Raw genomic sequence first — 24,082 nt, 5'->3', positions numbered from 1 at the left:
AAAATACGCCGAGTTCTAAGAGTTTAACGTGCCTCGAAATATCCGTGCGAGAGAAATGACTCGAGCTCACGATTCAATCCTTTGCGTAACGTGCAAGTAGGTACTCGAACGATGCTTACGTAAACGCAAGGACATGGCACGCAGTAACAAACAGCATCTTTGAAGTACGATACACCTGTGACGACAAGTTTCCCTCGAAATTTATTGGAAAATCTCTACTACCTTCCCTCGAATCAACGAACAACATATAAAAACTATACAAAATCGTACTCCAATCGGTCCAAGTGACTCATCGGTGTACAAATTGCATTCCAACAGCGAGTCAAAACAAATAAGAAAGTCGAGGCGTGTTCCCCCGTCGTTGATTATTCGTACAGTAGTCGAAGCAAGAACGAAAACGATAGTGGCGCGTATCAGGAACACGTATATCTTGTTATCTGGAGACGATAATGCAACGAGTGTCGGGAAGGGTGTTGCTAACAAATCTTGTAACGTTACACGATACGAAACGAAATCACGTCGATTTCAAATCGTCGTGTACCGCCCGCTGATACTACGGAGAGTCGGATAAAATTTAATACGGTACGGTAATCGCTCTAACAGCCACTCAATTAACGCTAATTGCCCTCGAGGGTCGTTAGAATCGTCTTTCGCATTACCGGTTTGTATTATTTTCGTTGATACCACGAAATATTTCTTCCTGCGGAATTGAAGGCCGGTTTAAAATTGCACAGAAATTAAGGTTTCGTTTTATCGCGTTAATAACGTAAATACGAAGATAAACATGGTGGAACACCTTGTATTTAGAACAGTTTCATTTTAAAGAGGAGCCATTTACGAGCTACAGTTAACCGACTTTAGTCGACGACTTGTCGTTTTATATTTTTCCCTCGTGTTTAAGGACTACCGCTTTCTAGCATTTCACTCTTATTGAAATGTTACACTGGCTGCCGTCGCGTCGCGATATCTGTTTCTCATTGAAATCAATTCTGAACAAACTCTAAGCACGAACGTACTCTTACATCTTCGCGTTCTAGTAACGCTCTGGGTGAAAGATGACCACGCAACAAAAGAGAATAAAAGAGGCGCAATTTGTCACGGTGAAAGAGCGGTGAAAGCAGCGTCACACGGTTAAATGGACGAAAACGTGAGCAACGATGTCCTACGATCTACACACGGTCGTGCCGATTGAAACGGAACGCAAAAAGTGTACCGAAGTATGATCCACGGGAAACAAAGTACAAGGTGTGTATATCGAATGAGAAGACTGGAGAGGTGTAGAATTGACAAAAGCGAGCACATATGCACGTATGTACGTAGTCCGACTCGAATTCCATTCCGTTTGGCATTAACGAGGTCGATGGGGTGATACGCTGACGTGTTCGACGTGGATATCAGCGACGCTACGATTGCCGAGCGCGTACCAATTGATCGCGAGCGTGCAACAATAAATACGGCTGATCGAAAGCGTTACCCAGCGAAACACGGTTGCTGATCATGCGTTTCTTAACCTTTACACGGCTGATCTAGCGAATCGAGATGGACGAGTTGGAGAAAGTCGAATAACGAAGATCGAATAACGACACCGTCAACTATGCATTTCCTCGCTTAATTAACGTACATCGATCGTTGGAAAAACACTGCGTATCGGCGCAGTCCGAGCGATCATTGGTAAAACACCGCCGAGCGCGAGAGATTACTGCGAACGTATTGGAATGTATGTCACGCATATAGAACGCGTAATCTTTATCGAGAGCACGACGTAGGCATCCGTAGCCTTGATTTAACCTTCCATTTATGACCGCGTACTTTTATCACCTGTTTTCCCCCTCGAGATTGCTCGTTTCGCTTTCATCTGAAACGTCGCTTTGTTCGGCAACTTTTTACCGAGAACAACATCCGCACAGAGAAAGAGAGAGAAAAGAGTCCGCCTTCTTTCGAACGGTGAAATTTCCCCAACGAAACTTCCTAGATTAAAGGACATTACGCAGAATACACGAGGGGTATTGAAGTTCGGTGGCTTTAATGGGATATCGCGGAGTAGTTCGTTAAATGCAATTTACTTACGTCTCCGGAGAATTGAGTCAATAATCCGTATCGAGGCTAGCAATAAGAAGACACGCTGCGTATCTCGTTCGATAGAAATTATCTTATGAATTATTTGGCGCCGCCTTACTTGCAGCTGCCAGACGAGCACGACACGACGACCAAGACAACGAGAGTCTCGTTAATGTTAATCGTAACATTAACTGCTTCGTTTCGTCCATATTTCCACAATGAAACTTGTTAAACTAAAAAACTTCTCTCCCCAGTTGTTCCGAACCGCGACCACATGAGATCTATTCGGTGATTAAATTCGAACAGAACGTCGATGCGAAAATAAATACGAGGAAGCGTGACCGTCGATCGAACGATTCGCTCGATTAAAGTATCTGTATGCAAAAGCGGAAGGGCTCGCGCCACGGGACGGTGAGCTTCCGGTGAGAGAGAAACCCCAACGCGTCAAGCAAGCATTTTCCCGGTCTCTTCGTCCACCTACGAGCGCACAGTACACGCACCACAGCCCTAAGTCGACCACCTTTCAGCTTACGCGTCCGATTAAGAGTGCAACGAACTCCTCGGAATCGCATTCTTTCCATGTTCGACCAACGAAGCGGCTGCTCCCTTTCATACTCGATAAATCATACTTGATAAATCAATCAACGTTGTATCTACAGACATGGCTTTAACCTAAGTAAGTTTCGAAAGTTCAACGAGAAATTTCACTAGCATGTACGAGTTGTCAGCATACTTTACGCAGATATCTATCGCTGCAGGTTACAGTTAAGCCTGACGTAACATGTAACTATAATAGAAACAGACTTTGTTCCAAGATATATCGTGCCTTTCTTTTCCAATCTGACTGGATTAAATCTAGGGTAAATTCGGTATTGAAACGCTTCTCTCGATTCATCGTCGAATAAGGACTTCTTTCTCTGGTATACGTAATTCGTATCGCTTCGAACGTCATTCAAATTATCTACCAGTCGATTTATTAATTTTGTCTCTAGTTAATTACGCGTAAAACGAGGTCTACGTCGTCGGGACAGTTAATCGTAACAAATGTTACGCGGCGTCGCGAGAGGGGCGATTAAGCTCGATACTTAATACCGACACTTATCCACAATGTGGTTGACCCATAATTCGCACTATAGTCTAGAAGCGACGAGTGTGCAAGACACGGTCCAATCAAGTGTAATCAGGAGGGCCATCCGTGAAAGGAAGACTTAATGACCGTATAAAATGGGGCAGCACGTGGGTGTTCGCCTCGGACACTGCACCCTCCCCTCGAAATTTCTCCTCGAGCATGCGTGCCAGCCACGCGCTCGTGCGCCTCCAATATTTTTCACGCTCTCCGAAGACGTTACACGCTTTTTTATCATATTAGTCTTATACCAAACAGAACGAAATTCTTTCCCGTATCGTACAGCAAATAGAGTAATAATTCCTTGTGGAATTATTTTCCCAAAGATTACACCCGAAGGCCTCGACGGTAAGAACCTCCGAGTGGTCAGATAGGTTTCTCTGAACACGCTGTACATCGAACGACGAGAAGAAGAAGAAACTTGGTCGGAGAATCCGCGGAGGCAGAGGCATGCGGCGAAGGTGTAGATTTACCTAAGGAAGCAGCTTAAAAGACTGTCTTGTTGCGAGTATTCGTAACGTGCGTTCCACCGATCACCGGAGGAACACGATATAGGATTATGTCGTGTTACAGGCATATTGAACACGTGAGATATACGTCGCAGAAACCGGATACGTGCGGGCGCGTGTGCGCATCTTCGTGTTCGCTTCGTGGACATACGCTATTATACCCTTCTTCGTTACATTTCGCGCTGCCAATGACGAGAAAAGATATAGCGAGGATAGACACACCTTTTCCTCGCCCTCAAACTGTCTGAACTTATCATCCCCGACCTTCCCAAGCGGACAAAAAAAGGGAATCTCTCTGCCCTTCAGGTCGCGTTTCTCCCGTTTCAACAACGTTCCAAGCTGCAGTGAGTCACTTAAACGATTGCGCGTCTGATAAGGAGAACTATTCATCTACTAGAATTCAATAGACCAGCGTCTGTATGTTTTATTCGACCAATCGACGGAGTCATCTCGAGGTTAATTCAAAACAGATTAACCCCTGTCTTGGGGTTAATTAAACAACAGATAACAAATAATTTAGGATTTGAGGGAGCTTCGTAGTCGGTATTCTTAGAACTTAAGGTCAACGCGTATACACACGTAACACAGTGAATTGAATAAAACAAAAAAATTGGTATCAATGAACGATTAACGTGACTCAGAGATCGATCGGAGATCGGAGCTAACGAAGCAACGAGATCTGGGCTAAGAAGTTGGCTCCATTCGCGGTGGATATATGAATTTAGCCGCATGTATTGCCAAGAAGTCCAGATGTTTCCTATTTTTAGTTCGAACACGACGCAAATAACACCAAGCATCAATCCGAAGGACTAATTCGAGGGGAACGTTGAACTTTCCATGTTGGTAGAAATATGACGGGTGACATGATTCACGAATAGCTTATCTATCGACTCTACCGCGTTATCGTCGAGCAAATATCATCACAGAGAATGCAGGCGAATAAGCGAATCGATCGAGATACTACGCTGCCGGTTTCGCGAAAAAAAAAAAAAAAAAAAAAAAAGACCGAAGACGATAAGGCGACGAAAATACTGAAAAAATGATATCGAGGTGTATAAGTTTGGTTTTGAACGGAATTCTTCGCTTCACACTGTGTCATCCTGCAATAATTATACCTATTAATGTCAATCACTCTGAGGAGAACAGCTTTTTTCCAAGGTCGCAAAAGACATACCGCGAGATCTGGTGAATTTTCAATATGCGTTCAAATTGCTCACGCGCGGACAGTCTCGAATGCTAAATTGTAAAAATGTGCAAACATCGGGCGAAAAACAATATGCGCAAATTTATTTTCGTACAGCTATTGCTCGGTTGATTTATATCTTCAACGAAGTATCTGATAAGGTGACAGGTAAATATTAAACACTAAATATTATTGTCAGACGTATTATACAGTAGGAACCGCAAACGGTTGTCAACGCGAGCTAAGGTTATCCATTCAAAATGAAACACTTTTTTTAAAACACTTCCCCCACATCCTCGACAAATTTTTCCTACATCGTTGTCGCGATAGCATGTGCCTAACGCAACCTAAAGCCATTAGCAGAGAACACGACACGAGAGCTAGCACTTAAAATTGTTTCCCTCGAACCCATACACACATTGGTTCCCCGATCGAGCGCCAATTGCAGCTAACACTCGCTGCAACACATCTTTTTCCACGAGTGCAGCCAGCCACGATGCTATATAGACCGGCGCGGTTCACAGTCCCATTGTCGCTTAATTGGCCCTACAGCCTTGAAACCGGCGAACGTGTCGCGGCCAATCGAGAGAGGAATAAGTGCGTCAACTTGGAAAGCGCAATCCTGCTTTTCCAACGGTGGCAAGAGAGGATCGGTTGCGTTTCGCAGTCCTTTGTGAGCGGCAATTTCGACTTGTTTCGCACGAGTATACCCCACTCGTAACGCCTTCTACACAACTACGCTCCCGATCGAGCACCGTGTATAACCAACGACTAGTACCTCTTTTGTTTCTATCGCAGTGCAGAGAAGTGGCTTTCGAGATACGAAGCAGAGGGGAAAAAAGTAATAGAATCGATGGAACAATTGACACTCGTTTCAACAACGTGTGAACTTATACGATTCCACGTGACTTGTGAAATCGATTATCGATACCATCTTCGATTACACACGATCGTGCAGATTTAACTGACGCTCGTGTACCGCCCCCTTTCGTCTGTATCGTAGAAAGAAAGAAAATTATGCTTAATCCTAACGAGACGAACACTCAACAGGCTTAACTCTCTCGAGACCAGAACAAAACGTTGATCTACGTTTACCTCTACTATACTACCATCACAGTCACAGATTGTAGCTTGGTTCTTTCATTGACCTTTCTACCCCGCAATGAGTACAGAATCCTGTGTCACAGCACTTGAATGAGAACGCTAGCAGTGCTAGTGAGAAGTGCACGCAACAGTTGTGGCTCACAATACGCTTCTACCTGCACGATAATCTATCGATGTTTCATCGAACGAATTGCAAAGTGTACCGCAATCGTAGTTCCACCGAACGTGGAAACGCAACACGAGATCGAACGGCTAATGGAATTGTTGCGCGATGTCTGTGAAAAAAGTATTACCGGGTGATTCATAGCGCAACCACGATCACCTGTCTCTTATGCGCAAAAATGTACGTAGAACGAGAACGTCTGGCGAAACAGAGGACAAGAAAGAGAAACAGATGAGAACGAGATCTGCGTATTAAATGTCGCGCGACAGACGTTGCGGAAATTGGTGGGAAAAGCACGTGGATATCTCCTGTTCAATCCTGAGCTTTGCGTTATAACATACACACGACCTTTTGATACTTTTTCTCAAGTGAAAAAAAAAAAAAATAGTACAACGATGTGAAATTAATGGCGCGTAACACACTGTGAAAACTTGCAAAACCACTTGTACAGGGAACATTTTCTTCTTTTACTCGAGTAAAATAGAAAGTCTTTACGTTTTCCGCGGAATTATTCTACATAGGTGTGTTGCATAATTGATTAACTGGTATTCCTTTGTTTCGCGTAGTAATCTCGTAACATTCCACGCGATCGCAGCGATTACAGTAATTTCAGGCTGCTCGCTAATTTCTGTTTACGCAATTGCAACAAACTTGGCCGAGTCATTTTGACCGATAATTAACTTGTACCTAAAAATTACCGAAACTGTATCTACTATTATACAAATTCTAAGTCATTTTTTCATAAACACCAATCGTTCATTTCGGTTGCTTCGGTAGTCCTATTGCTAACTTCACAGGACTAGCAATAAGAGTAATAGATAACGAAAATTATTTTATCACCGTGGCTTAAAATATCGTTTAATTATTTTTATTGTAACGAGAATGTATCGATGCTTGATTGGAGGAAAAACAAGGTACATATATGTACTCACGTAGTAATCGATTCAATAAGGTTAAACATGAAGAAGAAAATAACATACGACTCGGTATTCTCGTTATGTCGCATTAACCAATAACGAATAGTAAACAGAGAGAAACGTGCCGGGGAGCTTCAGCGAGGCTTGAGATAAAGGAAATTGCGTGGCTTGATTTCGCATAAACAGTGACATTCGGCATAAAATTATTCATGAAATCGAAAGAAATATAACGGACCTCGATAACCTTTCGATCTGTCATTTCAGAAATTCAAAGCGTCGTCCAATCCAAGCACGAAAACTGGATACGTTGCACGTGTTCTTTTACTCTTTTCATTCCCTCCTCCGCTTCGCTTTTTCCGTTTTCTTCGACACAAAACACAGAGCTGGAAAACGTAGCTTCTTCTCCGTGAGCGAAATAGTGAACGATTGCACCGACAACTTATTCATTATCGTTGCTAAATCCACGTTTTCTTTGGGTCTCGTGGCGATAGCTTTCATAAAACGTACGTTTCTCTTGAAATACAAAATATTCTATCATACTTTTACGACGTATTCCAATAACACGCGGGAATGTTTTACTAATGGCCAACGGTCTGAACGTATGTATGTATTTATACGGAGAAAGGTTAACGACACCGAAAAATTGGCAACACGACCGATCGAACGGGATCGAATGACATAAACACGAAACACACGCACATCGATGACCGCTGATCGATTGGGACGTCGACTTCCAGCTAACTTCAACCCACGCGAGGAACTCCCCTCCCCAGATAGAAATTACGTTTCTTGTACGAATAACGATGTAATAATTAAATGTGTTGTAATCTTGCTAATGACGATGATATTAATCGTAATATTAGTAGGTACGATGTAAGATAAAAAGTTCCAGAAAGAAAGGGACAGAGAAATGTATTCTGAGAAAGACGCACGTATACAATGTACACAGTCACGTGACCCTGTGACAAGGGCACAGAAAATAAAGATATTTTTAATTTAACAGAATAACGGTTAATGTTTTTTAATAACGATTTGAAAAAATGGAATTAGCGTTGACCAGGAACGACTGATTTCCCGACGAAACGACGTTTCACACGACACGCACACCACAGCAATTACCGCGCGGCGGGGAACGTGTAACAGAAAGGACGAAGAACGAGGGAAGTTGTTTCTTTTAAAAGAGGACAGCACGCTTAGTGAAATTGCGTAGTAGTGCGCGTAGGAAGAAGCGTACGTTCGTTTTCTCGCTCGTTCCTTCGACGAAACAACTTTTTCTTTCCTCTTTCTCTCTTTTTCTCGATTGTTCCCTTTTTATCTGGCTCTGCGGACCAGATAATCCACGGCTGTCTTTCCCTTTCTTAATTTCAACGTGATTTTTTTTCGTTCGTTGCGAGTCTACGAGAAACATCGTCTCGAGAGCGAGTCGGGAAAGAGAATACGTGAAGGTGCAACAAGTTGAAAACTCACTGAGCTCGTTGTCCGCAAGGCTCGAGCCGAGATGCCCGAGTACACAGAAGGCCAGCAACAGGATGTACAGCCATCGTCGAGGAGCTCCGTCACAGCCACGGTTAAAGCACCACCGTTCACACGCCATATTTACGAAGCTGCTAAACTCTCTTGCGCTACACGAATATAAATCCGTGCGCTTCGTACCCCGTCTGCCTCACGCGACCGACCAGACGATGACGGAAGGATGACGGAGGGAGAGGGTATGGGAAACGACAGAGACGGGGTAAGAAACGATAGATAAAGATGGAAACAGAGTCGAGTGAAACGATGGACGCGAACGGAGTAAACGATGCTAGCGGAAGGTGAACGAAGGAAATATTTTGGGTATATTATGATCGAGGATACGGTTTACACTTTGTCTGCTTTTATAATGTTGACCACGCAGCTCACAAGTGTCACCGAAAAAGAAACAATTTAGTCTGGCGGCGATTCAAGTTTAACGCGAACACGCGGCGTACACCAGAATTCGTGTTTCTTTTACGAACAGGCACGAAGTGTGCGCGAGAAGGTGAGACTGGCAGCCGAGGACTTTGTTTCGAACACGTTTTTAAACCGGTACCGGACGGACGAGGACGACGGCGACGATTGCTTGCGGCACGAACGGCATGTTGGCTCTCACTGGCTCTTCGCCGCGTTCTTCAATCGCTCTCCTAGGAGAGTTTCCGTTAAGTTATCTAGATAATTGTGAATCTAGAATCAAGATAATGGCGGAACCAATCAAACCGTCGCTGATCCTTAAACGCTTTTCTCGATGCATTCCAACTGAAATCGTAATTTCGTAAAACTTTTCGATCTTTTATTGATTTACTAATTTCACATGTTTCCGAACGAGTAAACATTTTTTTTGTCACAATAACGTAGAAGGAGATTTAACGGTAATAAAAGGAATATTATTACTAAAATATAGAAATACTATTCTCTATGTTTTTTACATTCAGTGAAATAAAAAAATTACCTTTTAATTTTTATTTAAATTTTTATTGATAAGAATACTTCGAAATACCCAAGTAATTGCGTTCGTTGTATATACCGGCAAAGAAGACATCTATAATCTCTGAAGATGATAATGGATTTTTCATCAAAATAAAATTTTCTTTATCATTTTAAATTACGAACGATAACTAATTTTCTAAAATTTCTAAATCAGCAAAACAGGTACTTGATAAAGATGGTGAGGGTACTTCGGAATAATGTGTTATGTCAGGAATATGGGAATCACAGGGAGAAACAAGAGGAGGCATTTTCATTTGGCTTAAATGTGAATCTGACTTCAAACCAGTGCTTATTGTTTGGTGTTGATTAAATATAGCCTATAAAAAATATGGAAATTCCGAGAAAATAAAATTCAAATATAAACATTTTTTTTTTAATATTTTGTTTACCGTAACCATTATTTTATCTCTGAATGTTCTGTGACAATGTGCTTCATCTGAATTATGTGGAAATTTTAAAACTAGATTAACTTGTTGTATTTGTTCATTTTTTTTCTTCAACATGTACGATCTGTCTGTTGTTCTACATATGTAATCTAACTCGTCAAATGCATCTAATGCTATAATCAGTTTAGAATCGCGAATTCTCGCATACTCGTCCTTCTCTTCAATTTCTTCCTCTTTTTTGATAGATTGTATTATTTTAGTTTGTCTCTCTTTCGACAGTGAACCCACTAAATAATATCGTTGAGCCATTAAAAAAAGTGCTTGACCATCCATGCCAAGTGGAGTGATACCAACATGTTCAAAATATTTTGCAATTTCTATCCAGACCTGACCTAATTTTAATACGAAATACAATTCCATGCTAGATATTGTAATCTGAAAAGATGTTATATACACAATCTGTGTCAAATGTTGCAAAGTATAACCAAAGATTCGATGAATTCGTTTGCACAGCACTCACTCTATCTTCCATTGAAAGATTAGCATATAATATTTTATAGCGCTCCTTTGCTATTTCATACCTTTCGTTATCTTTTTCAATTATCTTACAAATGCTATATATTTTTGATCTGATTGAACCAATCATATCATTTATTGCTGGACTAATATCTCTACTTAGTTTTGTATCATAAGTATCCAGCCACTGCTTATGACCCATTTGAGGCAATTTTACATCTAATATGTAAAAAATAATTTATTCAACTTTTCATGTAGATGCTAGGTGACATTGGATTAATTGATATTATCTTGCAACTTGACCTTTAATTGTGCCATCTGTATTTCTTTTAACTTTAAGCCGTATTTCTTCTTCTCTCCATACTTTTGCTAGCAAGGACATTAGTCCTGTTCTCTTATCAATTCCCCTCCATGTAGATAAAAATGGGCCACAGAAAAAGTTATCACACATATCAGTAAAAATAGCAAGGAATAGACATTGAGAACAATATGGTACAATTTCAATAATATCTAGAAGAATGTATACTGCTCCATATTCAATGAATTTTTCAAGGTTTTTAGGGCACCATATTATGCATTCCCAAATGTAGGAACCTATTGCTAATAAAAGACTAACAAAATCTTTTTTATGCAGTAATATTTAAATATTCTGATTATACTATCATAAATACACATTACCGTTGATCTATTTGAAATTCTTGACCTTTCTGATATAAACATCGAAATAACAGTTCCATGACGAATGTGACACTATATTCTCCATATATCTCCTGATAAAACATTTGTTTTCTCATTAGTCTTTCAAGTATTATTAATGCTAATGTTAAAGTTCTTTGATCTTTCATTGTGATCTTCTCAAATTTCAAAATACAATTAATAAGTTCTGTAATATGTTATATATAATGTGTAAATGGGAAAAGATAAAATTCATGATGCATAGGCTAAAAACTAACTAATTAATAACAATATAATCCCATGGTGTCGAAAATATTCTAGTATGTGTGTATTATCTGTTAGAACAATGGTGCAAATTGTTCTTATGCATGCCATCACAATTTTTATATTAAATTTTGTACTTAAACACCATTCCAATACCATATACAACCTATAAAGATTTTATATTTATTTTGCATAATAAAAATGATAAATTATAAATCTATCTACAAATGTTTATCTACCTAATGCTACCATTATGATCTAAAAATTGTTGTGGCATTTTTGGTGCTAACACAGACAAAGCATTTATGGCATACAACCATAAATACCAAAATTGAGATGAACTCCAAGTAATCTTGGTTTCTTGAGTATCTGGATTAACAAGTTGAAGTACAGTTTGCATGAGGTTCCTTCTTTCCATGAACTATCATAAATAAATGCCACAATATTATAACAGTTTCCATAATTTATCACATGTAATATACTAATAGAATAATAATTACAAGTATACAAGCATCAACTTCTGCTAAATGTGTGACAATTAGTAATAAAATCTTTTCAAAAAATAAATCTTCGTTTGTTCTACCAAATTTCACTAGTTCTGAAAACACTCTCGCAGTACCAGTTTCAACTCCAACTAAATATTCAATAACTGCATCTGCTACACCACTACTAACAAGATTCCAAGAAGGAAATGTGTTTAAAATGACAAAAATAAGCATAGCAATTTCATTTCTAATTCTTGCATTGAAACTTCTATACTGACTGTAACATATTTGCCTTTTAAATGCATAACACAAACCCCTGTACATTAAAAATTAGTTTCAAAATGTGATACACGATTTTTTGTATACTTTTCTAAACATTACCATAAAACACAATGTGCAGGCGTTGAACTTTTATTTAAATTAGTTGGCATGCTATTAGGGGGAATAATAGATTTCATTAGACTCCATAATGTATTCATTATTAAAAGAGTTGTATCGTCAGAGTACTCATTTCCAATTAATAACGAATCAGGTGGTCTTGTACAATGTAATTGTGTTGCATAAGGAAGATCCATTCTAATGAATATGGTGTTAAGTACATTAACTTCCAGCATTCTAAGAGCTTTATTTTTCCATTATAGAAATTTAATAGCAAATATTTAAACGTTTATTAGATTTAAAAATTGAAAGAATTAATTTCATAATACCTACAGCTTACACGTGAAGTGGATGAAAGTAAAAAAATTAAGTCTAAAATTTTTGGATATATATCTGGAAAAGAAGCTTGTAATAATTCAACCACAATAAGTGGCAGCTTTGATTTTTCCATGGCTCTACGACAATGTTTAAGTTTTATTACATTGACATTTGTTAATTTTGTTCTCAATAACAAAGAATGAAGAGCTTGGTGAACTTTCAGTGCTTGATGTTTTGGTAAGATAACAAGAAGGTCTCCTAACAATGTAAAATATTGTTCTAATATATGACAATTAGTGACACCTTCGAAAGATTTTTCCAATAAGGGTGGTAAATTACAAAGTTCTAACATTCTATCAAAATGTAATTCATATTCTTTAACTAATTGAACATTTTCAGCCAAAAACTTTAATATTTTAATTACCAATGGTAAATCTTTAACTTTCTAAACTTTTTTAAGGAAAATCCTTTTATAAATAAGAAAGTATATTATCAGATAAAAAAGTTCAAGAAAGGATACATATCCATTGTCTCCTACTTCATGAAGATATTCATATAGAAGTCTACATATACGGGGTACACTATTACTGATTATAGGATCAGATATAAGTTTATCTAATTTTTGTAGAATATAATTTGTGTCTACTTTGAAATATTCACGAAAATGAAAAATTCCTTCTGGTAATTTATCAGTTTTAGGGTAAGGACGGATAATATATTTTGGACAATTAAAATCCTTCCAAACATCCTTAGCTTCCAATTTATTAAAAAGTTGTATTGCGTCTTTATTTAGCTCCATGTGTTACTACGTTTATTTATACAATATATTTCATACGTATAACAGATTCAAAAGAATTTGAACGAACTTTACATTGCTGAATAAATGGCATAAAAAAAAAAAAAAAAACCGATTAATCATAAAAAGATCGAAATAAAAATGAAATTGTCAATAGAATTCTTACCTCCTTCTCGCTACAAATGTCACATAAATTTCATGAAAAAAAGAAATATTATCACAATATTTTTTTAATCTCACAATAGACACGTTAAAAAATAGCGGACAAAACTTAAAAAAAGCAATTGCCGAACCTAATGGCGCCCTCTGATACAACATTTTTAAAATACGTCATAGATGACGCTCGCGTCAAATGAAGCGCCGACGCAGTGTACTTTAATTCGGTTCGAATACTTTTCGAGAAATTGATTATACCACGTTCGATTCCAGTAAAATCAATCAGAAACATTCTAAAGTGTTAAAGAAAAGCCTAGAGAAGGAACAATACGTGCATTTATGCTCTACTGCAACGAGAAATATCGGTCGCAAAATGTTGTTCATGTTAGAATAGTCGTACACAGAGAATATACGAATGTGTTGGTCCTTCGTGCACGTGCAGGAGAGAGTTTGCAACAGTCGCCGACGCTGTCGACGGTAGCAAGGTGTGCTCGTGAGTCTCGGTTTACCTAAACTTTTCACCGTATGTAATCAATTATATTTTTGACGCTTGCAAAACGTTAATATCACGAAAGAAATCAAATAAAAAACCAGTGCCGAGGATGTCGTTTCTCCAAGCTATATTCCTAGTTTTGCGAAATTAGAAAGTACACGCTTCTTGCAAGTATATACATACTTACATACTTATGAAACGAAGCATTTCATATTTTCAATTCTTGGTCAGTGGAAGTTGCAGAAACAAACGAATCATCCTTCAACCAGTACTTAAAGATATAATTTATCGGAAAATGACGTAAAGTATACAGTGCATAGAAAGCATCGTATATTTCGTATAAAGTTTGAACAATTTGAGAAAAGTTGAGAAATCGAAAGAAGCAATTGTACACGAGATACGCCGTTCGATAATACGTTTGAAAAAGACCGCATATAACAAGTATCGATATTAGCTAACGATAAAACTTCTACTCGATAGTATCGACCGATTGCAGTAAGATTTCAACCGATAACCGAGTCATTCCCATCGCTATCGATTTCAACCAAAGAAAAAGCTTTGTTCGCGATGGTCCAGGAAGTGGTTTGACAGTTTTGAAAGAAGCAATTTTTGGCGCATTAACCACGGATCAGTGGCCAGAGCGGAGATGGTCGTTTGATCGGCGCTCGAAGTCAATGTCGAGATACACGGTCGCAGGTAGTCGCCCTCCGCTATGCTCGCGCACGTAAGATTGGTTCGTGCGTGTAAGGTGGTTGGTAGTAGTCGCGACGCTGCCGAGAGCAGCAGCTGAAGTGCGTGCATGTCGTTCTTGGTGATCTGAGCGGAGTGGTTCGCGCAACGTGTGTGAGTGTGATATTCGTTTCTCTTGGAAATTTCGCGTGTCCACACGGGGGAGAGTGTCGGTAAAGGATTAAGAAACGACAGAAGTTGGGTGTGACTAGCGATGTGACAAAACTGCGACGACCTTGGCGGGACGGTGAGTGACCTTTTTGAATGGCACGTTCGTGGACTTTTTTAGCCGCGATGCGTACGCGTAGCCGGTGTTTCTCGCACCGGTCTTCTTTCTCACGGGAAAAATGCCTTATTAATTGCTACGACAGCGAGGCGTGTAACAAGCCCCGACTACAATTACATTCTACCTTTACCTCGAACCCTTTTCTCCGCGTTCCGACGGCCAAACGAGCACGTTTCTCTCTCTTTCTCTCTCATCGCTCGTAACATCGTCTTCTTATTAAGCTTCTCAAGAATTGAAGAGAAACGTTGCGTCTCGTAGCGGAGAATGCGATTCACGTCGTTTCTGTTCTTCTCTACGGTTTGCCCCCGGGGAAAAAAGAAGGAGAAAGAAAAGGTGCGTGTGTCTTTTTACACATCCAAGTGTGTCTACCGGCGGAAAATTCTCGACGTTTACGCATACAATTGGCCAAGGCGGATGTTTTTTCATTTTCAAGCAACGCTTCTCGTATTCTGTCTACGTGTATTCAAAGCACAACGATATATGGAAGCGTTTGATCGATTGTACACATTGGCGTCCCAGCCGTCATTCTCACCGGTGGTTTGACGCACGCAAATGCGTGTACGTAACGGGAAAGCGCGTGATACATAGGCGAGTGTTCGGCAAGCTTTCGATTGTGAGTTTCGGAGAAAGTATTACGATGAGTAGAGAGAAAGATCGAACGAGACGGTGGAGATGAAAAAATCAGCGGTGTTACGTTAGAAAAATTTAGGTACGCCGATGCGAGGGTTAGCTGGCTTGTTTCCTCGAGCCGGCAAATCAATATTTGGAGGGTAAGCGTCCGGACTGTCGGCGTCGAAGCTGCGGAACGTGAGTCACTCACCCCTGCTTGGTAGGGAGAGGGAGAGTAGGATGACTTTTCTCTTTCACCCTCTCTTCTTGCAACGAGGGCTCGCGAGTAGACTCAACTCGCGACGCGACTTTACTCTTCTCTGCAGGAACACTGCAACACTCACACGGAAGTAGCTCTTCGGTATTATCCTGCTGTTAGCCCTATCGAATAACATATTCATCTTTTTTTTATTCAAATAACTTCAACTTAACAATAGCGACATAATAGACGAGAGATTTTTTTATCAATATTTTAGCTAAAATTATGCGAACAGAGGAGGTAAAGCGTGGAACGATCGAAAATCCACTTTTTCAACGCTAATAGACGACAGATTTTTATCAATATTTTAGCTAAAATTACGCGAACAGAGGAGGTAAAGTGTCGAACAGTCGCAAATTCACTTTTCCAACACGAACAATATCCAAATAAAAGATACAAAGTTTTTATCGACACTTGGCTCAAAATTACACGAACCGAAGGAGTAAATCCACTTGGACCGTTGGCAGGATTAAGAAATAATCGCGTATCGAGAATGTCGACGCGGGATTTTGCGCCGGTTTAATTAAGATACTCACGAATTTTCGGATTGCCTCGTGCAGTCGAAAGAACGGAAGGTTAATTTACGGCCTTTAAAGACGCCCGTGCACGCATACGAGCGTGAAATGTATGCACCTAACTAAACCCGTTTGAGGGAGCGACGGTGGGAACAGGTTCCATAAAATTGAGCGTTCTTCCGTAGGACTTTTATCTCCGGGCAGCATCTCGAGCGTACTACGCTCTCCTCGATCTACCATGCGTCCTCTTTCAAATTTTCAGCCACGGATTTTCAGTAACGGAAGTCGACGGTGGAAGGGTTCTGGAACGCGGAGTCGTTTATTCCACCAAGATTTCTAGAATTGGTAACGGGTTAACTTTCAAAAATCTGCGAATCGCGTGCAAGAATTCGACGACCCGCTTCTTTTCACCGGAGAAAACGTAGATATTCTTCTGGGATACAGAGTAGTAATAACGTTAGCCAAGTCGCCGTCGTATTTATAATGAAGCGAAAGGCGCAAGAAAGCGAAGAAGAGGCAAGCAAGAGTGGTCTGTATTTGTTTTTGAGCTAGCATGACTCGTGGAACAGAGATAACTATCGCTTGAAATTACAGACTTATTCTACGAATCATTCCCTCGCTGATCGATCTATCGTCTCCTTCCGAAATCTCGCGACGTCATCGTTCGTGACCAATTATCAGAGTTCGGAGAAGCGAGGTGTCCGCATGCCCGTATACTACATTCGAGGATAGTGGTACTCGATAGTCGCGTCTACGCTTCCTCTTTTTCCCATTTTACCGCTCACCGTTACGCCAATATAGTTTCTCGTACGGCGTGTAACGGTTGTTATTGTAACAGCCGGGAGGAACGGCGAGATTTCCATTTGGTTTTCGTTTAGACGAGAAGCGCACACGTTCCAGAGTCATCTTCGTAGCGGGAAATCTATTTCGAATAGAGAATACGTTCGAGAAGAAACTTCTCCACTTTGTCGAATCATCATCCTCCTCTTCGCATTCCCGCCAAGGACGATGTTACTTTTCAATCGTCTCTGTTCGAGCACGTTCGAACGTGAACTCTGCCATCTAACGACGGAACTGAATTAAAAACTAAGGAAGAAAGACACGGAGCGTTCCCAGAGCTGATCTTGTGCCTGGCTGTCTTAACCTTGAACGGGAACCGTGTACACCGGTTATTGTAATAGGTATGCGGCGTTTCTCGCGTGTTCATTCGTCAAGCGGCCAAATGAACCGAGCCAGCCTGGAGCAGAGAAAACGAAAAAGTTGTCGGTTGCGGATGGTTCGGTCGAAAAAGGATGCGTCTGGCCTCTTCCCGTTCCAGCTCAAATAATTCCTCCCTAATTTTCTCCGACCTTCGACAGCCTGTCGGCACCGTGCGTAATCGTAATGAGACTTTTCGTACACGTCGAAAATCGGTTACAAACTTCCTCTCTCTACAGCGCTATTGTCGCGTAATTATCGGACAGTAAGAAGGATATACTCGGGAGTCAATCGACACCGGTTCTCCGTAGGATTTCCGTGCGCGGATTAACGAGATTGAAAGGACTCCCAGGAGGCCGTATTAAAACATCGTTAGAAAGGATTCAACGAATGATCGCGATTCTTCGCGTTGCATCACGCAGAATCAACAACTAACCGCCGTCTTTCAACTTCAACAAAAGTACGCCGAAAAAGAAACGCGTCGCGGCCCCGTGTAATGCGGCGGAAAGACTCGTGCGAGTGAAACAGTGGCGAAACGGAGAAATTGGATTATACGGATTCGAGGGAACGGCCGGTAAACGCGGTCTTTATGTCTCAATCGAAAGGTCGGAACGGTGGAGAGTTTGTTACTTTGCCGAGGTCGACTGGTTTCCTCTGAGATAACAGACAGTTCGATTTATCGAAAACGTCTCGAATAGTTTGGCAGCCGGCGAAGATCGTCTTATCTAGGCTTCTCGGGAAGCCATTCGGCGACTGGTGAACCGAAAAGGCTCGCTCTTCTTTATCGGGCGAGATACGGGGACCTGGCTGTTCAGGGATAATTGGTAGGTTCGAATTCCAGACCCTCTTTCGTGTAATTAATAGTTGCTTCGCAGAAACCAAACCTGGTATCCCTTCGGGTCGTCTAGTCCGGTGTTCTTCAACCTTTTAACACCCGCGGACCGGCGTCAGTCAGAGATAAAAACCAACGTAGATTACAATTTTTGGTTAGTGCGACATCTGCTGCTGATATAGAGGAGAGCCGTGCACCACTGTCAGTTGACTGCATTATCGATGGAAAAACAAATGCATACTACAGCCCTGAGATTCTTTGTTCTTCAGTATTAGCAGAGTTCTAAGCGTTTAACGTTTACGATGGTGTTCCGTACGACAAAAGTTATTTTTCATAGCTGCAATGGTTGGGCTCACGTGGAGTGTACGGATCAAGAACGGTTATATTCTATTTTTCAATATTTTTTATTAACATTATTTATTTCTTAGACCGTAAAATGTAGCAACTAAGTGGGGCTGGCCGGTACTGTACGACAATTTTTCGTTCGCTGCAAATTACAACTTTTCTATTTCTACCAATTATTCATCTTTATGAGAAAATTTAAGAAAAACCATTTGTCCCCTTTTATCCAAGCACCCTTTGTACTACAAATCACTTTTTTCAAATTTCATTTTTACCAACAGTAGCCCAAGTTATTGGCATTAACGTCCATTTGATTTCTCTGTTTGGCTTTCATCACTGACGTAGCAAATATTTAGCAAATTCTTCCGCGGACCACCGGTTGAAGACCACTCTAGTCTACGTAAGAACAGAGAAAAAACGTAGGAATATGAAAATAGAGCAGTTGATGGTAATAGGAAGAGCAGCACGGACAACTAATTTCACATAGAAGAGAAGAGCGAAGAGGGGTAGGAATCTCGAGGCGAAAAGATGGTTATCGATATCGCGCATTTTCCACTGGACGGTTAACCGGAATTTAAGAGTCGGCAACGTGTGAGCGGGAACGAGCGTGGAATATAAAGGTGCGTGCATCGTTCACGGAATACCATCGCGAGACGCGTTTCACCGTACGCGCAACAATTATCATTCTACCGAGAGCAATCGACCGTGCGTTTTCGTTCGATGCGCAAACTTTCAACGCGTGGGCGCTACGATCGTCGATTTATATCTTACTACGCGCACACACGGGCAATTACATTAATAACCAGCAACGAGAAATATGTGTATATTGGCTATCCGACGATCTTCGAATATGTTCGCGCATCCTACGCGCTATTACTCCGTAAACTCGTCGAGCGAACGTTCGCTGCTAGGGTGTTTAGATGATTCGCGAGTTTTTCCACTGCGTCCAATTTCGTTCCTCCATAGGTGGATTACCGGTGAGTCTCCTCTCGCGACGCGTTAGTCACGCGTACCACTGGTCTCAGCCATTAGAGTGGACGGACGTAGAGGAGCGACCGAACGAAATTACTCCATTTCTACGATCATTCGTGTATTTGGAGGAGAAAAAGAAGGAATTACCCCGTTGTAGATATACATTCGAGCCGAGGAAGAGGCTCTCCGGCTGTAAGCATCGCGGCGTGCGCGTCCCTGGCCATCTCTTTGCTCGTTCTTTTTTCCAAAGTCGGGTCGGGTCGTTTTGTTCCGAAGGCGAGTGCGGCTCGAGTCCGTGTGCTCGTTGTCTACCTGCTGGTGGCTGGTTGTGCAAGCTGTGGTTCGATTGGTTCGTGCCGATGCACCATCCGTTTCGATTGGTCAAACCGGATCGGCTAGCCTCCGGGGAAGGAGGATCGGAGAGCCTATCTTCTCGTGCTCTCGCTACGGTCAACTAGTCCCCGCGATCTTCAGGACCGACGAGGACGATTCTCCGAGGCAATAAGACAAACGGAAGAAGAAGAAGATGCTGATTGCGGACGATCGCGACGTCCTTTGCGCCCAACCTTAACCTTTCTTTCCTTCCTACCTTCGCAGCTCTCCACCCTCGAGTAACTCGATCGTTGTTCTAGGCGAAATTCGAATACGAGATCTCCTTCGACTCCTTCTCGCTTCGGCAGGAACAAACGCAATTTCGTACAACCGTTACGCGGCTTTTGTTGTTCGCAGGAGGGATTCCTCGTCGTGACTTTTTTTTTTGCTTTCGTGACCGACATACTTTCTCGAGGGACTCGCGCAGTCCTCGCGCAGTCCTCGCGATCCTTCGTCGATCGCAGCTTCGGCCTATATTCGGCCGGTGACGAAGAGGCGCGGCAAATGATCCTCCTCGTTTAGACGATGAATAATATTCCGCGGAAGGTTCGATCAGTTTTTCGTGTCTGGCAGATGCTGCGTTAAAATGTTACAAGCGTGGCACGGTTCGCGAACGAGGAGAAATAGAAGCGCGCCGTGTCTTTCTCTTTTTTCGCCGGTGAAACGGGTGTTTCAACTGCATCCTTCGAGATTACACGTTTCGATGTCCTGCTCGAAGGACGCGGGGAGATATTCCCGACGTATACAGCCTTTTTTACCGGCGCAGAGTGAACGGAGAACTGCGGAATCACGTTTGGTTCGGTGTTACGCGCGCTTATCGAGAGAAAAGATGCGAGAGGGTCTCGTCTGTCTAGACGTCTGAAAATCGGCGTTTCACGAGATAATAGGCTAGATGCGTGAAACGGGAGAGGCAGGCAGGGTCAACGAATTTGCCGTAGAAGGGAACGAACGAAGGAGCGTGGAGGGTGAAACGAGCGGAAATCGTCGTTCCCACGTTTTACAGCGGGTATCGCATTCTCACACTCGCGGAAGATATTCGGCGTAAGAAAGCAGCGCAGCCAGAACAGCGTTTTCTTTTTTTTCCCCCCCCTTGTTTCACCGATACGAGCACACCTTGACGAAATAGACTGCAATTAAATGGGAAAAAAGCGGGGAGATGCTGTCGCACCGGCTCTAATCCGGATTAATAAATTCTAGCAAAAGTAATCTCTCCTCGGGTTTTTCTCGCACGAACGTACTACTACCGGTTTTTGCCCGGTTGGCGGCAGCTTCCTAGGTCGTACTCTATGCCCTCTTCTACGTATAATGAATTATTCAGCGGTTCTTGAAATTGCTCGTTCGCCTCGTTTTACGATCGTTTTATCGCCTATCTGTCTCATTTCCAATCCCGAGTCACCGTGACGAACCGTGGTCGAAAAAATATTTCGCGAATTATCGCGGAAGTGGTCGACGTCGAAAGGTACCACGGCCTGAGATATTCCGCTCGAGACTTGGCTCACGGTCGTGAACTCTGAACTAACGAACGTCACGTCCGCTTCTCAACTTCGTGCTAGACGTTTTTTAACGAGCGTGTTTCGATCGACTTGAACCACGAACGGCGCAGCACTTGTTACAACGTTCCTAAATATTTGCATCCGAAGATACAGAATCAGCCCTATTTTATAGAGGAGAGGGGAAAATAACGATCCAATTTACTCGTCACACGAGTAACAGAAGAGTAGAAGAGAATCTTTCCCTTTCGCAGATGGAAGGCGAGGCGAGAGAGCGTTGAGCGGGAAGAGGCTGGAGAATCGGTAACAATGGGACACTTGAAGACGAAGAAGGAGCGGTCGTTGTAAGAGAGGGTGGAGGAGGCCGCCATGGCTCGCTGGAAATGGATCCTCCTCTCGTTCCTCGCTTGCTTCTGCAGCGTGAGCGAGGCTTACCTGGCCGTCCTCTCCTCGAGCACGCCAGCAGGTAGCATAGTGTTCGAGGCAGGTGTACCACAGCTTGGCGGACGTCGAAAGTACGAGGTCTCGAACGAAAGAACCGCCTGGTTCGCCACGAAGCTGCTCAAGGTGCACCCGCACACAGGTCGCGTCACCCTTGCGCGACCCCTGAGCTGCGACGGCCTTCAGTATCCGCGGATCTTCACCTTCTACGTGGACTCGACCAGCTCCAGGCTAGGCAGACCCACCATCGACTATTACAGCCTCCCTCTCCGAATCTTGATCACCGGCTGCGGCGGCGAGAATCGAGATCTAGCCGCCACCAGAGGATGGATGGCGGAGACTTTGGCCTCGTACGCTATGCCGAGCGCGGAAAGGTGACTTCTTTTCTCTCTTATTAATTCACATACAACTCCGAGGTGGTAGTTAGCGCGTGTAATTGCACCGCGAGAGAACGACAACGGTAATCGCGATAAGGGATAATAAGGTTGCTCCGCTTGTACAGGTTCACAGAGGTCTGCCTTAGAACGTCGCAGCTGGTCGCGGCCCTGAGAGACTTCCTGCCGCAGACAGCGTTGAAGGAGTGCGAGACCAGGTGGGGCGGCGTAGCGGACCCTAGGTTCTTGATCGAGGGTGCCGCGGGGGATTTGGTCTCGGCTAGGGAGCAATGCCTGGTCGATCCGCTATGGAAGATCTCAGTGTCTATGAACCTGAGGTGCGGCATGGATTCGCGGTTAACCGATGCCGAGCATCGTTTGAAGATCGTCTTTCACCATCGTCAACTGGACGACACGGATCTGGGCAGACGAGTCCGTCGAGAATTGAAGAATCAGTCGCCGTACTTCGAACAGCCCTTGTACGTCGGCCTCGTCGAGGAGGAGAAAGATCCTGGCGTTTATGTAATTTCCGTTCGAGCCAGAGATCCAGAGGGTGGTACCGTTCGATACTCCATGAGCTCTCTGTTAGACGCGCGATCTCAGGCGCTGTTGGTTCTCGATCCTGTCTCCGGTAGGGTTACCACTCGCGCCAGGCTAGACAGAGAGAGCGTGGACGTTCATTATTTCCGGGTATTAGCCGTGGACGATTCGTTTCCTCCGAGAACAGGCACCTCTACTCTCCAAGTGAACGTCATCGATACGAACGATCACGCTCCGAGCTTCGAGTGGCCGGAATACGACGCTTCTGTCAGGGAGGGTGTACCTGTGGGGTCTACGGTGGTCACTGTGAAAGCGACCGATCAGGACGCTGGCCGAAACGCCGAAGTCGAGTACTGTATTCTATCGACGACCAGCGGCACCGGAATCGAGACTGCGGACGACGCTTTAACCTTCAGAATAGACTCGAGATCTGGCGTGGTTACCACGCGCACGCCTCTCGACAGAGAGAAGACCGAGGTGTACACGGTGATCTTGAGCGTATCTGATCAGGCGACGCCGCCTTCGGCGCGTAAAACCGCGAACGCGACGCTGGTGGTCCATGTGTTGGACGACAACGACAACTATCCTCAGTTCACCGAACGTACGTACTCCGTGTGGATAGCAGAGGACCTCGATTATACGGCGAATCCGGTGATAGCACGTATACGCGCGACGGACGCCGACTCGGGGAATAACGCAGCTGTGCGGTACGCCATAATTGGCGGGAACACGCAGAACACTTTTTCCATAGACTCGATGAGCGGTGATGTGGCCCTCGTTAAGCCACTGGATTACGAGTCCACCAGAAGCTATAAAATAGTAATACGTGCTCAAGATGGTGGTTCGCCAGCTAGATCCAACACTACACAGTTGTTGGTACACGTGAAGGACGTTAACGATAATGCACCAAGATTTTATACCAGTCATTTTCAAGAGTCCGTTTCGGAGAACGTGCCCGTAGGCTACTCGGTGCTCAGGATACAGGCGTACGATGCTGACGAAGGTGCGAACGCTCAGATAAAGTACACCATTGGGGCTCGAGATTTTTCTGGAGCTTCCACGGAGAACTTTCCTATAACCGTTAACTCGGAGACT

At 43.0% G+C, this 24,082-nt stretch overlaps 4 protein-coding genes across 4 annotated transcripts in view; 1 reads left to right on the top strand and 3 right to left on the bottom strand.

Moving 5' to 3' along the window:
* LOC108579343 (plexin domain-containing protein 2-like) overlaps window positions 1–9,175 on the bottom strand; it is a 30,007-nt gene extending 20,832 nt beyond the window's left edge. Inside the window, exon 1 of the mRNA XM_017942865.1 lies at window positions 8,528–9,175. Within this exon, the coding sequence (XP_017798354.1) occupies window positions 8,528–8,654 (127 nt within the window). The 5' untranslated portion in view covers window positions 8,655–9,175. The remainder of the gene's footprint in view (window positions 1–8,527) is intronic.
* A 515-nt stretch (window positions 9,176–9,690) lies between these two features.
* Window positions 9,691–11,725, bottom strand: LOC108579403 (cilia- and flagella-associated protein 69-like). Its single transcript, XM_017942932.1, has 7 exons — window positions 11,643–11,725; window positions 11,418–11,569; window positions 11,143–11,347; window positions 10,768–11,075; window positions 10,469–10,683; window positions 9,952–10,383; window positions 9,691–9,879 (listed from the first exon to the last, which is right to left on the bottom strand). The coding sequence occupies exons 1-7, from the start codon at window positions 11,678–11,680 to the stop codon at window positions 9,691–9,693; spliced, it is 1,539 nt and encodes a 512-aa protein (XP_017798421.1). The 5' UTR covers window positions 11,681–11,725.
* Window positions 11,726–12,265: 540 nt separating this feature from the next.
* On the bottom strand, window positions 12,266–13,383 carry LOC108579312. Its single transcript, XM_017942819.1, has 3 exons — window positions 13,105–13,383; window positions 12,600–12,990; window positions 12,266–12,510 (listed from the first exon to the last, which is right to left on the bottom strand). The coding sequence occupies exons 1-3, from the start codon at window positions 13,381–13,383 to the stop codon at window positions 12,266–12,268; spliced, it is 915 nt and encodes a 304-aa protein (XP_017798308.1).
* Window positions 13,384–22,001: 8,618 nt separating this feature from the next.
* Window positions 22,002–24,082, top strand: part of LOC108579311 (protocadherin-like wing polarity protein stan) — a 10,580-nt gene continuing 8,499 nt past the window's right edge. Inside the window, exons 1-2 of the mRNA XM_017942818.1 lie at window positions 22,002–22,447; window positions 22,576–24,082. Coding sequence (XP_017798307.1) covers window positions 22,002–22,447; window positions 22,576–24,082 — 1,953 coding nt within the window. The remainder of the gene's footprint in view (window positions 22,448–22,575) is intronic.

The sequence above is a fragment of the Habropoda laboriosa genome, unplaced genomic scaffold (assembly GCF_001263275.1).
Source record: "Habropoda laboriosa isolate 0110345459 unplaced genomic scaffold, ASM126327v1 scaffold76, whole genome shotgun sequence".
NCBI classification, from domain to species: Eukaryota; Metazoa; Arthropoda; class Insecta; order Hymenoptera; family Apidae; genus Habropoda; species Habropoda laboriosa.
The sequence above is the reverse complement of the archived record's forward strand: the minus strand, read 5'-3'. Positions and strand labels throughout refer to the sequence as shown.

Bases quoted from the DNA above. Each gene is read 5' to 3' on its own strand.
- LOC108579403 (XM_017942932.1), bottom strand. From the start codon at position 11,680: ATGCCACAACAATTTTTAGATCATAATGGTAGCATTAG. The intron at 10,384-10,468 runs GTGAGTGCTGTG...ACATCTTTTCAG, and splicing joins ATCTTTCAATGGAAGATAGA to ATTACAATATCTAGCATGGA. The intron at 9,880-9,951 runs GTAAACAAAATA...TATTTTTTATAG, and splicing joins GAGATAAAATAATGGTTACG to GCTATATTTAATCAACACCA.
- LOC108579312 (XM_017942819.1), bottom strand. From the start codon at position 13,383: ATGGAGCTAAATAAAGACGCAATACAACTTTTTAATAAATTGGAAGCT. The intron at 12,991-13,104 runs GTATCCTTTCTT...AAAATATTAAAG, and splicing joins AAGTAGGAGACAATGGATAT to TTTTTGGCTGAAAATGTTCA. The intron at 12,511-12,599 runs GTAGGTATTATG...GGAAAAATAAAG, and splicing joins ATCCACTTCACGTGTAAGCT to CTCTTAGAATGCTGGAAGTT.